We start from the raw sequence: 13,864 nt of genomic DNA, 5'->3' as shown, positions 1-13,864 counted from the left end.
AAACATGTAGTTCAATTGTAAGTGAGCTTCATGTTTCTCATTTATTTATTTATTTATTTACTTTTAAAAGATTTATTTTATGTATAGAGTACACTGTCACTGTCTTTAGACACATACCAGTAGATCTCATTACAGATGGTTGTGAGCCAGCATGTGGTTGCTGGGAGTTGAACTCAGGACCTCTGGAAGAGCAGTCAGTGCTCTTAACCGCTGAGCCATCTCTCCAGTGCCATGTTTCTCATTTATCATGAAGAACTGTGTCTAACAAGGGCATATTGGTGACTTTGTGACTTGAATTGTCCTCTCTTTATTGTTTTCTCTCAGTTGCATGGTAAGAGCCTAGTAAATTGTGTTTGAAGCTGTGGGAAGTCTTATAAAAAAGCCCGTAACGGCATAGGCCATACTTTCCTTGTGTGACCAAATGCTTTTATTTATTGCTCAGGTGACTTACAGTTAATAGGAGTAACTAAATGCAGCATGGATGAAATTCAAGCTTTCAAAACGTTTGGTTTTGTCAGTGTTACTACTTTCTGATTGCAGGGACTCATGTAAGTCCTCACCCATCATTCCCACAGCACCGATTTACCTCTTCTTCATGAACTGGCATCATTCAATGATATATAGTCTTCTCAAATTTTCCAATTTTAAAAGTCTTTTTTTTTTTTTTGTAAGAATGGTTTGGTGTTTTTACTCCTTACCCTGAGCTAACCTACGTAATTAGTTTTCTCTCTAAAATACTCACTTCTCAAGGATCTTTAAAGTATTTGTATAATTAATAAGTAATGCTCACATGTAAATGTTATATGTAGTGTAGACCTTCACCCCAGGTTTGTCTGAGAGTTTTGACAGAAGCGGCAACTAAAAACAAATGCAGCAGAGACAAAAGCCCTACATCTGTAAGTGTGGTTAATTTGTTTTAATTTATATCTTTCTTTTGCCCAGTTAGGTAGACCAGTTGATTTTTTTTTCTTTTTAACTATATCCACAGTTTCAAAGTATCCCTTACTAGATTATTTTGCCAGTCAGGTGAGGACATAGTGGGAACTGAACCTCATCTGCCTCTAACACGTTTTCTATGGCTGGGCTATATCTTCAGTTCTTTTTGTTGTTTTGTTTTGACTTGGGGGCTCATTAAACTCAGGTTAGCTTTGAGTTCAGTGTAGAGCTAAGGCAGATTTTGAACTTGTGGTCCTTCTATATTAGCATCCTGAGTAATGGGGATTTCTAGACTGCTCAGCCAGCTTCAGATTATTGGGAAACAGGATTTTTTCTATAGAAGAATTTGATGGACACCACTGTACAAAATGACCAATGTCACATTCACCTATGGAGGATGAATTACTCTGTGCTGTTGCCACTGACAAACACACTCTGACTCTAATCACAAGGAAGCAGTACAAGTGAAGAAAGTGGCCTTCCTTGTTTAAAATGTCCAGATTGTAGAAAATATAAGCCAAGAAGCTTTCAGATTGAAGGAGAATAACTTAATCTGACAATCTTGTCTATTTTCATGGTAGAGATAATATTTAGGAAGACAAAATAAGTATAAAGAAAATTACTAGGTTGATTGATCATATTTGGACATGGATGTTGAATTAATAGTATGTCATTGTTAAATTTCCAGGTTTTTGGGAAAACAAATAAATGCCATGTGAAAGAAATACTTGTTTTTAAGAAATACATATAAATATTTAGATATAAGTGATATGTCATCTAGAACTTTTATACAGTTCTGGAGTGATCCATGAAGAGAAGAGAGAGGAGAAGGTCTCAGGGGAAAGTGTAAATAGTTGATCGATCATGATAAAATTACATAGTAGCTCTCTCCATTTCGTTTGAGGATTTTCTCCAAACTGTGGATTGTAACCAATAACTTTTCAAAGAAAGATACATAAAACTGAAAATGGTAGATTTGAAGAAAATTAATACTTTCTGATCCCCTTGAAAACTTCAAGTAGACCATGAATCCATGGCCTTCATTTATTGGCTTTTGTTCTGAGAATATAAGAAAAATAATTTGAAAACTAGATTAACTCATGGTACCGAGTCTAATACTGAAGGGTATTGAGCACTATAATTATGCATGCCATTTAATAGCTTTAACATGAGATTAACAAATGTTTTCTCTAAAAGGCAAAGATACTTGAGGCTCTCTTGAGAATCATGGTGCCTGTCTATCCTCCCTCTATCATGTGGGGTAGCCATAGACTGATGGTGCCCAATCTTGTCAGTCACAACCATAAGAAAACACATATTCCCAATAGTCCTTAGGAACTGAGACACTGTTCAGTAACAATCACAATATGAAGTATCAACAAAAAATAAATTTATGATTGGAGGTCACCACAAAATGAGGAAATGTATAAAAGGGTTGCAGGATTAGGAACGTTGAGAACCACTGTCATGGACTGGATAAAAGAGTGTGGCTATGTGCCAATGAAATAACTTACAAGAAGTGTCTGAGGCTAGAATTGGCTGAGTCCTGCTCTCAATGTAGAATGAGGCTTCCAGTAGAAATCTGGATTGATATGTGGAGTTCAAGGGAATTGTGAAGAAAGGAGCCTGATATGCAAACTAATGGCTAATCCATTGTGTGTGGATTAAGTTTTATAACCCAGAATCCGTATTTCTTCTTTGCTTTAGAAATAATCTTCATTTGTACTCTTCGAAAGTACTTCTCTAGCCTCACAATTCAGACTCACCACTCTGTGCCTCTGGGTTATATCTTCATTAGTTCTCTGCCCCTAACTGGTTGTCTCTTGTCTGTCTCACCTTAGAATGTTGCAGCACGCAAAGGTCAACATCAACCTAATGAAGAAAACCTCAAAGCATTTCCACTGAAATCAGGAACTAGACAAGACTGTCCACTCTATACCTCTTTAATAGCTTTAGCTACAGCACCAAGACAGCTAAAGGAGATCAAGGGTGTACAAATAGGCAAGGTAGAAGTCAAAGTCCCTTTATTTGTAGTGATAATAGTATCCATAAGTGACCACAAAAATCCCAACAGGAACCTACTATAGCTGATAATACTTTCACAAAATAGCAGTATATAAAGGTAACACACAAGCGTCTATGGCCTTCCTGTATAAAAATGATAGAATGAGAATGAAATCAGGGAAACAATGTTTTTCACAATAGTCTTAAAGAAAATGTTTTGGAGGTAACCAAAGTAAGTGAAGACTTATATTATAAAAACTTAAGGTCTCTGAGAAAGAAATTGAAGATACCGGAAGATAGATTTCTCATGCTCATGGATTAGTAGGATTAATACAGTTTTCTTGGCTATTCTACAAAAGCAATCTGCAGATTCATTGCAATCCCCATCAAAATTCTAACACAATTCTTCACAGACCTTGAAAGGATAGTTTTCATCTTCATATGGAAACGCACATCCACACAAGAACCTAGCATAGATAAAACAATCCTAAATGATAAAGCACTGCTGTAGACCTCACCATCCCACTCTCCAATTATACAACAGAGTTGTAGTAATAAAAACACACTGTCTTTTGGCATAAAGACAGACATATTGATCAATAGAATCAAACCAAAGACTGTGTGGACACTTTTTTTTTTAATAAAGAAGCTAGAAATACTGGGAAAAAACAGCATTTTCAACAAATGGTGCTAGCCAAACTGGATGTCTGCATGTAAACGAATGCAAATAGATCCATACTTGTCACGTTGCACAAAACTCAAGCACAAATGGATCAGAAAACCTCAACATAAAACCAGATACAGTGAACTCGATAGAAGAGAAAGTGGAGAATACCCTTGAACTGGCTGCTATAGGAGAAGACATCCTAAAGAGAACACTTGTAGTGTAGACACTAAGATCAACAATTAATAAATGGGACCTCACGAAACTGAAAAACTTGTACAAGGCAAAGGATACGATACCATCCTTCAGACCAGATACCACCAGGCTATAGTGTGGGAAAAGTTTTTTTTACCAACTCTACATCTGATAGAGGGCTAATAACTAAAATATTTTTTTAAAGAACCTCAAACTAGACATCAAAAACCCAAATAATCTAAATAAAAAATAAGGTATAGATCTTAAACAGAGAATTGTCAAAAGAAGAAACAAAAACAGCTAAGAGGCACTTAAATGGTCAACATGCTTTAGTCATAAAGGAAATTCAAATCAAAACTACTTTGAGATTTTTATCTTACACCAATCAGAATAGCCAAAATCAATAAAACATAAGCTCTGGTGAGGATGTGCACTGAGTGCAACACTCATCCACTGCTGATGGATTGTAAGCTTGTAAAGCCATTATGTGGATCAGTATGGTGGTTCCTCAGGAATCTTGGAATATATCTACCTCAAGATAAAGCCATATGACTCTTCCAGCATCATGGTGGTTTGAATAACAAGCCCAACCCCATGGGATCATTTATTTGAATGCTTAAGAACAGTAAAGACCAACCCAGCTGCAAACCCTTTTAGCTGTAAGGGTGACTTCCTTGAATGATTTGCTGGTATAGTAGTGGCACAGAACTTGTACGAGTAACAAACTTCCCTGCATTGTTTTATGTCAACTTCATAGAAATTAAAGTCATCTGAGAGGATGAACTTCAATTAAGAAAATGCCTCCAACATTGGCATGGTGGTGTATATCTTTAATCCCAGCATTCAGGAGACAGGTGATCTCTGTGAGTTTGAGGCCAGCCTGATCTACAAAGAGTCCCAGGGTAGCCAGGGCTATTAAACAGAGAAACCCTATCTTGAAAAACCAAAAAAGAAAATGCTTCTATAAGACTGGGCTGTAGGGTATTTTCTTAATTAGCTGGGGAGGGTGCAAGCCCGTTCTGGGTGGTACTTACCCTGGGCTTGTGATCCTGGGTTCTATAAGAAGAAGGCTGAGCAAATCAGTAAGCAGCATCCTTTTAGCCTCTTCATCAGCTCCTGCCTTCAGGTTTCTGCCCTGCCTTCCTTTGATAATGAACAGTGCTTTGAAAGTATACGCCAAGTAAACCTTTTCCTCCCCAAATTGCATTTTGGTCATGGTATGTCATCAAAGCAATGGAAGTCATAACTAAGACACCAAGTAATATCTAATCGAATGTAAGGTCTGTTTGGTGAGAGATAACACTACTTTACACTGCTGGGTTGTCCAAGAACCTGAGACTAGAGAGGCCAGGGACCTGGGGTCAGCCCAAATACTAGTTTTCTGCTAGAGAAAGGTAGCAATGAAATGATGTTCATTCGTCATTAAAGAAGCTTCCTCTTGCAGTAGATAGGAATGAACAGTCCCACAGTGTGACACTGTGTAGAGTGAGAGACTTAGGGAACACTCAGTCCTACATGGGATTCTTCAGTTTTCCTCAGAGCTTGTAGAAACCCGTGGAAGAGGAGGCAGAAAGATTGTAGAGCTAGCAGAATGGATGTCACTAGGAAAACAAGGCCTTCCAACACAGTAGGACTGATGTACATGTGAACTCAGAGACAGTGACAGCAAGCATAGGGGACTGCACAGGTCTGAGCCTGATTGGGTTCCAGTGCTGAGAGGAAGAGAGAACACAAGTCCCCATTCCTAACCAGAAGCTATTTCCAACTGATAACTGCTTACAAAGGAAAAATTAGTTTTCTCCAATAGAGTTTCACTGGGTGTATAAACCATTCATGAGGTCAGACCCCATGCTCAGCAGCAGATGGCCACACAAAACAAATCAGTGGCATTTATGGAGGTTGTCTGTCTCATAATGCTTTGAGACATAGTTTTGTTTTCTTTTTTTTTTAAATTTATACTCAAAATTTCTCTCTCTCTCTCTCTCTCTCTCTCTCTCTCTCTCTCTCTCTCTCTGTGTGTGTGTGTGTGTGTGTGTGTGTGTGTGCGTGCGTGCGTGCGTGTGTGTACACATGTGTATAGTTCCTGGTGCTATGTTTTTATGGGATTTCTCTGTGTGTAAAGGTGTGCATTTCTGCATCTGTATGTGTTTCTTGTGCTTTCTCTTTGGACTTTTTTCTTGTTTTAACATTTTCTCTTTTGTTTGTATCTTACTTTTTAGATACTTATTTGTATTCTTGTGTGTGAGTATGTGTGTGTGTGAGAGTGAAGGAGGATGAGTCAAGAGGATCTGGGAAGAAGTTGGAGAGGAAACTTCAACTAGAATAAATTGTATGGAAAAATCTATTCAATAAAACATAAGTTATACCTTATAGTTCATATCAAATAAATAATTATATTTTTTTACAGATTAGAAATAAGAAAATTGCTGCATGAAACTCAGTGCTTACTTCTGTCTCATTACCCCAAGTCCTTTATAAGATGTTGCCTTACAAAGTAAAGTTTTTGTCCAGCATATATAGCACCTTCCCTTCCATCTCCAGCAGTGGAAAAAGAAAACATAGAATTTACATTCAATAATACCTATGGAAATAATGTTATGGGCTGATACTTATAAAATATTACCCAAGTGCCTAGACTGTCGCTTACACCTCCTGACTGTAATGAGTTATAACTCCTCTAACAGTATACTGGAAGGAGTTACGAATGGTGGGCAGGTGATCTGGAATAGTCAAGATCCATTCATTCTATGAAAAGCCACAAGCATTTTGGCACCAATGTTTTGTTTATATACATTAAATTCTAATAAAGTGAATTAATCAGTTGATGTGTCTTCCCACTGGAATTTCATCCTGGTGGAGCCAACTGCTTTGCTTTCCTTTACCCATTTGTTTCTGAGCTTAGGTACAAAGACCCCATCTATCACAGGAACACAGGGTCGGATGGCAGTTCTAGGCTTAGGACTTTGGTCCAAGGGATGGAATAATTGGGCTCTCTCTTGGTTTCAGATGTTCATACAGAAGCTGTCCAGGCAGCTCTTGCTAAACACAAAGAAAGGAAGATGGCAGTCCCCATGCCTTCCAAACGAAGATCCCTGGTTGTACAGACCTCCATGGATGCCTACACTCCCCCAGGTGAGCAACAACCTCAGTATTTCTGCTTCTTAAATGTGTGCTCCATCTGCCTGGGAATTAGTTGATAACTGTCTGAGCAACAGCAGTCTGAAATGTTTAAAGTCAGCATTCAAAACAGTGGGTCTCATCACAGCGTTTTCACATGTACATTGTTCTTCTCAACCGACCCAGTGTCCTCCTATCCCCCTACGCCTCTTCACCCCTTTCATTCTCCCAGCTTATCACTCACTCCCTTTTACGTCACATATCCATTGCTCTTTCTTGTCCCCATCCCTTCAATACTTATCCTCTCCTCTTATAATCCTTTTCTTCTTTCATGCCCTAAAGACAGACAGACAGACAGACAGACAGACAGACACACACACACACACACACACACACACACACACACACACACACACACACACCCCTAGATTCTAAAGGCGGGTGGGAGCATGCAATGTTCCTCTCTGAGTAGTATGGTTTATTTCTTAACACAATGAACTCTCCTATTCTCTTGTAAATGTCACTATTTTATTGTTTTTTGCAGCTCAATAAAAGCCTATTGTATGTATCTAACCATGTAGTCTTTATTCACTCATTTCTTGACGAATATACACAAGTTGAACCTGGCTCTTGTGACTTGTGCAAGAGTGTCTGTAGTGAGCCCTTCAGGTATATGCCCAGGAGGTAACAATTTTGTGAATCACATTCTAAAAACAGCTTCTGAGTTTAACTTGTAAGGTGAAATTTTGACATCACTATGTTTGTACCTATATTATTAAGTATTTTAGACTTTTCATCAGAATTCAATTATAATTACTCAAAGTCTTATAAAAGTTTACTCAATTATTTATCCATACACAATATATATATAACGGAAGTTAGATAGATCTTAGATCTTTCTTCTGCTAGACAGGTGTGGGTGTGCATATTGTCAATTCTTTAAAACGCTAATATTACAGTATTGTAGAAGAAACCAAGTGAATTGGTCAATCAGTTGAGATGGTGTCCAGAAACAGGAGTCACTGGGTGTTACTTGTGGAGTGTGAGTAATTTAAATATAAATACAGTATTTTCTGTAGACTTTCACAATCGTCACCTCTGCTAATGTAGCATTAAAGCCGCCATTGTTGTATGACAGTGAGTGGAAGTACTGTATCCCAGTAAACGTTCACAAACAAAAAAGGCAGTAGACACGATTTGGTCCACAGACAAACTTAACTCTTCATCTAAAATGGTTGAAAGTAACGGCATGGTTACTTTTTTCCAAATTAGTGTGTTTTATGCGACTAGTAAAATAGTTGTTGTATGGTTTATTTTAAAAGGCTGACATATGTCACAGGAAAGTTAAGAAGCATGGTATTTGCTTGCCTGTGGTGAGGGCTTTCTAGGGTAGGTTACATCTTAGTACAGTGAGTGTACAAGGGAGAGAGCCCTTGGGAAGACAGAGAGTCAGAACTGGACTAATGTCACGTTTTATAACAGCACACTCCCACAGGAACTAAGAAGGTCCTGTGAAAACTCTTATTTCCATCTGGTAGCACTAAATCATTGTACCCAAAGAGCTCAGGAACCCATTTTTCAGTAATTGAGAATTTTGAAGGTTTTGTCATAGTTTCCTACCTACAAGAGATTACTCCATCTGTGAATAAAGACTCTTCTTTTTAGATTGAGGTGTTTATAATTTACTTTTATCAATTTGTTTCACTGGCTATAACCTTCTAACTAAGATTGACCAGAAGTTATAAGGATTTCTTTGTCTCATTCTCAGCCTTAAGAATACTTTTAATCATTTACTGCTAAATGTAATCCTAGGTGTGGATTTTTACTGATGGATTTTACAGTTTGAGGAAATTTCCCTTGTATTCCTAGTTAGTTTAATGTTTTTATCTTGATGTCATCAAATACTTGTGCTAAAGGATACCACATATTGCCATTCTTTTAGTGTATCAGTAACATTAATTCACCTTTAAATACTAACATTAACTTTAATTCTGGGTTTTAGTGTCCAGTTCTAGCCACCACTCAGTCACAGTGTATCATCCATCTTGTATGTTGCTTGTTTAGTTAACTAGTTTTGTGGAGGATTGACTAGAAAGGGGCATATGAAGAATTTCTGTTTAGAAGCTGGCACATGCTATTGATGTACTCATATAAGTACCTCTCAAAGTCTTAAAATATAAATTACAATGTTTACATTTCACTATATAAATGTTATATAAAATTATATGCTAAAGAGAATTTTAACAAAAAATGTAGAGAAATGGATAATGATAAAATAGTATAGCTATTGTTAATGGTGCTGTTTCTGTTCTTTCCTTTTAGATATTTCTGAGCTCTCTTGTTTATTATATCACCTAACTCATCTCTAGGTGGGATCCTAAGTCATTCTTACACTGCAGATTAGATACCAAACACTGTAGTCATTCATTCTTAACCCATTGTTGCTAACTGAATACATATTGAATGAAAACATATCTGTTAGTTTTCATGAATAATGTACATTTTCCTTAGCTTATCTCTCCTTTTCATATAGAAAGATAAACCAACTAAATAGGAGAACATTTTCTAGTAAATGAATGCTATAAAAGTGAGTAGATTTTATTGAGCATAAAATGTGATGTTATGAGTATGTACTGCGCTCTGGAGGCAGAGACAGCACAAAATGGTAAGATACTGGAGATGAAGATAAGGTGTGTGTACTTTAAGGATAGTTCTTCTTGAACTGCCATTTCTTCATTAAAAGCTTAACATTTGAGGAAACTTGTAGGTATGTTGTGCTTATTTTTAAGCCTAAAAATAAGTTACAGTTCAGAGTATTATTTTGAAGGACTCACAACAACATTCCTTGTAAACATATGGAAGCAGCTCAAGCATGTCTTAGAAAATGGTGCCCCATCCTGTAAATTCATGCATGTGTACAAAGAAGATACTGGTTTCTTCCCAAACATTTACACTGAGAATGTCAAGGCATCTTTCCTAGGTGCAGTGTCGAGATAAATTCTATAGCATACTTAAGGCATTTTGGTTATGAAACCTACTACATACAAAAATTGTACAAGAATGTTTGAAGCCAAACGCAATTATCCTGAAACAAGTCTCTTGGTAGAGTGTGGAAAGGGGCTGAGCCTGAGGTGTGGACATCTTTGCTATACTGCTTAACAAGTCAAATCTCTTCTTGAAAACAGATACCTCTTCCGGTTCAGAAGATGAAGGCTCAGTGCAGGGTGATTCCCAGGGAACCCCCACTTCTAGCCAGGGCAGCATCAACATGGAGCATTGGATCAGTCAGGCCATCCATGGCTCTACCACATCAACAACCTCCTCCTCCTCCACTCAGAGTGGGGGCAGTGGGGCAGCACACCGGCTGGCAGATGTCATGGCCCAGACACACATAGGTGAGTGAGATGCATGTAGTCTGGAGGGATGGGTGACTTTGCCTTTGTCTAGTTTGATTTTGTCTTTATCTGGGTTAGCACTGAGTGTTGGTTTGTTTTCTCAGAATGCTCTGTTATCGATTCCAGTGGATACAAGGAAAAACCCTACAGATTCTTGGCTTGCTGCACTGGACTAAACATTTCTGAAACTCTTGCTTATGGTTATTCAATACCTCAGTCTCTTGTAGCAAGAATTCTGCCAGCTTTGTGTTGGTGTTAGAATGCATTTTGTTCATTAGGCAAGCTTGCAGCCATATCTACTTACATGTTTGTATTTTATGCTAAACAAACTAACGAACGAAATTTTGTAGTGTTGGTAAAGACAACAGATTATAAAGTATAGTTGATGTTACTTGGGGAGGAAATGTGTGTTAGATGAGTAATTGGTCATATGAAGTATGTGGGGGATGATACCATTTCCTCACATGTGTGTTACTTACTGTACCCCAGTCTAAGTTTTCACTCTCAGGGCAGAAGTAGGACATCTAGGTCTGTTCTCTTCCATTGTCTTCTGTGAATTAAGATGCTTAAACAATTCAATGGTGAGAGGTTTTTCCCAAGGTAAATTGCTTGGATAAGTTCATTATGATCTCTTTATCATGTTGCCAAGTAGAGGAAAAGCTAGGTACTTGGAGGCAGGTACATATCACACTGTCATTCAAACTTAGAGCATGAATTCCTGTAGAATTACCTTTCTACAGGAAGCAGGAAATTGAATGAATGAGTTAGACATGCCACAGTCAGCTCAGATACTCAGAATGTGGATCTTTAACTGCTTGATGGGCAGGCAAAGCAATTTCAGACTGACATTTCAAGCTTCACCTCAGTTGAACTCAGTGAACAAAGTTAAAAGCATTGACCTTTCTCATATCCAAAATGAGTTTGTTGGTCTGTTGCCTGAAGAGCAGCATCTGCTTTGAATTTCCCCATTAACAACCTCTGGGATCTTGAAGTCACTTATCAGTGAAGGGGAAAAAATGGGAACCATGGTTTCTTACACTCGTACCTCTTAGAACTGTTGCAAATAAAATGAAAAAAAAAAATAGTAACATTCCGAGCAAGTTTTTAAAGCAATTCTCCTTTTCAAAGTGATATTATTACTTCAATTTAACACATTTTGAAGAAAATTAATGTTAAATTTAATTAACATTAAATTTAATGTTACTTAATAACTTCCATTTGAAATATCAAGAAGTTAAACATTGTGTATAAATGTCATCATTAAATATTTTAGACAACACAATTTCTTCTTGCCCATTGGAGCTTAGGATGGCTGCTGAGGCTGTCAGCTGTCCACGGTACCTATTGGCGCTTAGGATGGCTGCTGAGGCTGTCAGCTGTCCACGGTACCTATTGGAGCTTAGGATGGCTGCTGAGGCTGTCAGCTGTCCACGGTACCTATTGGAGCTTAGGATGGCTGCTGAGGCTGTCAGCTGTCCACGGTACCTGAGCAGAGACCTTACCCACCAACTTGGCTGATGGAAGTATTTATATTCTCTGAGTTTGTTTTTTAAAGAAGTTTCTGAGACTCTTACTAAGAGGACCACATGTTTTTGAACAAATTAATCACTGTCTTTGGCTTTCCCTTTGTGAGTTTTCACTTGTAATACTTGAGGAAATTATAGCATGCAGAATTAAATTTATCCAAACTATAAAAGGTTGCATTACTCATATACACCAAGGCTCAGTGTATCCTAAATATAACTCCTGAGTTTGTGACATTTCAGTAATTTATCATTTGGCACAAGGATAAGTTCCTAGAATATCTGGGACTTAATCTATAGGAATTGCCATTTTTAAAGCAATGGCAAGATAATAAAATTATGGAAAAAAAAAAACCAAAACCAAAGTTGGCAGTACTTGACCTTTGCTAAGATCATCAAAAGCTTTAGAACAAGAAAATGGCAAAGTAGAGTGTGTGCCTCCATATATATATATACATATATATACATATATATACATATATATATGTATATATATATGCATGTTTGACAGAGCTCAAAGCAAAATAAATTACCAAATCACATTTGATCCCATTGGGCAAGTTGCTTCATATGGAGCCTGTAGAGACTTCTTTTGTACATAAGTGAGAAAAGCCAAGAGATAGCCATGCAGTCTTTCTCAAAATGGGCATTCTGTCCCAAGCAAAACCCCAAATCCTTGTATATTTTTTCTGCAAATTTTATTGAGCATATGTTAAGACATCTTCCATGTATTTTGATAAGCCAGACTGGCTTACTATAGGATAAAAATTTCTATCCTGAGCTCATTCTGACTTCTTCCTATGGGGCTTGCTGTGTGCCTGGCAAGATGTGCTTGTTCCTCTCCAGCTGACGACAGTGCTAAGTTCTGAGACTGTGTAGAATGTAAGCACAAAGAGTCAGACTGGTGTTCTTATTTCTTATGTTAGACAGAATAATCCATTGTCTGACTTGCTGGCCTTCTCTCCATCACCATAACCAGGATAACTTGTTTTCTGGGCATGAAACCTAAGGTTCTATAAATACTAGGCAAGTTCTATACCACTGAGGTACACCCCAACTCAGAATGATTCTGACTCATTCATTGTAAATATGAAATTATTAAGTATTATAAGGATGGTCATTATAGCTCAGTATCTGCCTCTTGTGGCTTATTCAATCCTAAATACCGCAAAATAAAAGAAAATTAAAGACTCTAAAGACTCTTAGTTAGAAATGTAAAATTTTACCAGAATGAAAAGTTGAGAAAAGTAACTTAGGCTAGCCAGTATATTTACCTAAATGAACTTAAACTCTGTTATGTGTATTCCAAAGTGTTAAGTAAAATACAGGACTTCAATAGCATAAGTAGGGAAATTGAACAACTGTATTAATATATAGAGGAGGAACTAAGAACAAGGCAGAACAGATAGCATTGTGTTGTACATTCAAAAGCAGACTGTATACATGCATTTTTCCTGATTTTTAAGCCTCTAATTTATTGATAATGCCTTCGTTTGACAACATCTCAGAGTATGCTGAGAGTATATTTTTATTAACCCAATCTTTATAAAAGTAATTGCTTTTCCCAAAATGTTTGAGAATCCAGTTAACACGAATGCTGCTTTTATTATGTACTGTTTGCATTACTGAATTCTCATAAAAATTCTTGTATTCTACTAAGAAGATAACAAGTTGAGCTGGGAAGACCTCTCAGTTGGTAAGCGCTTGCCAGGAAAGCATCAGGACCGGAGTTTGGCTCTCCACCAGCCACCTAATAGAGCTGAGTCTATAGCCCCCATCAGTAATGCTTGTCCTAGTGAGTCAGAGAGATTCCTGGAGCTCACTGACCAGCCTGTGTGGAAAACTGCTGAGTTCCTGGTTCAGTGAGTGACTCTGTATTAGTGTGTGCATTGGACTTATTAGAATGGTTTACAGGGTGTGGTTCAGCTAGTCCAACAATGTCTGTCTGCCAAGTTGAAAGTTAAGGAATCCAGTAGTTAGTCCAAGAGGGTAGTAGATAGCTCAGGTGGTGGTTATATGTCATAATCTGA

The 13,864-nt window shown here is 37.6% G+C and overlaps 1 protein-coding gene across 11 annotated transcripts in view; it reads left to right on the top strand.

Annotated features, from left to right (window-relative positions):
• Positions 1-13,864, top strand: part of Dip2c (disco-interacting protein 2 homolog C) — a 385,401-nt gene that overhangs the window by 243,966 nt on the left and 127,571 nt on the right. For all 11 annotated transcript variants that reach the window (XM_017600567.3, XM_017600565.3, XM_017600566.3 and 8 more), the window contains 2 exons: positions 6,806-6,931; positions 10,102-10,311. In XM_017600567.3, the coding sequence (XP_017456056.1) occupies positions 6,806-6,931; positions 10,102-10,311 (336 nt within the window). The remainder of the gene's footprint in view (positions 1-6,805; positions 6,932-10,101; positions 10,312-13,864) is intronic.

This window comes from Rattus norvegicus, chromosome 17 (assembly GCF_036323735.1).
Source record: "Rattus norvegicus strain BN/NHsdMcwi chromosome 17, GRCr8, whole genome shotgun sequence".
NCBI lineage: Eukaryota > Metazoa > Chordata > Mammalia > Rodentia > Muridae > Rattus > Rattus norvegicus.
Note: the sequence above shows the minus strand (reverse complement) of the source record. Positions and strands in the feature narration are given on the sequence as shown.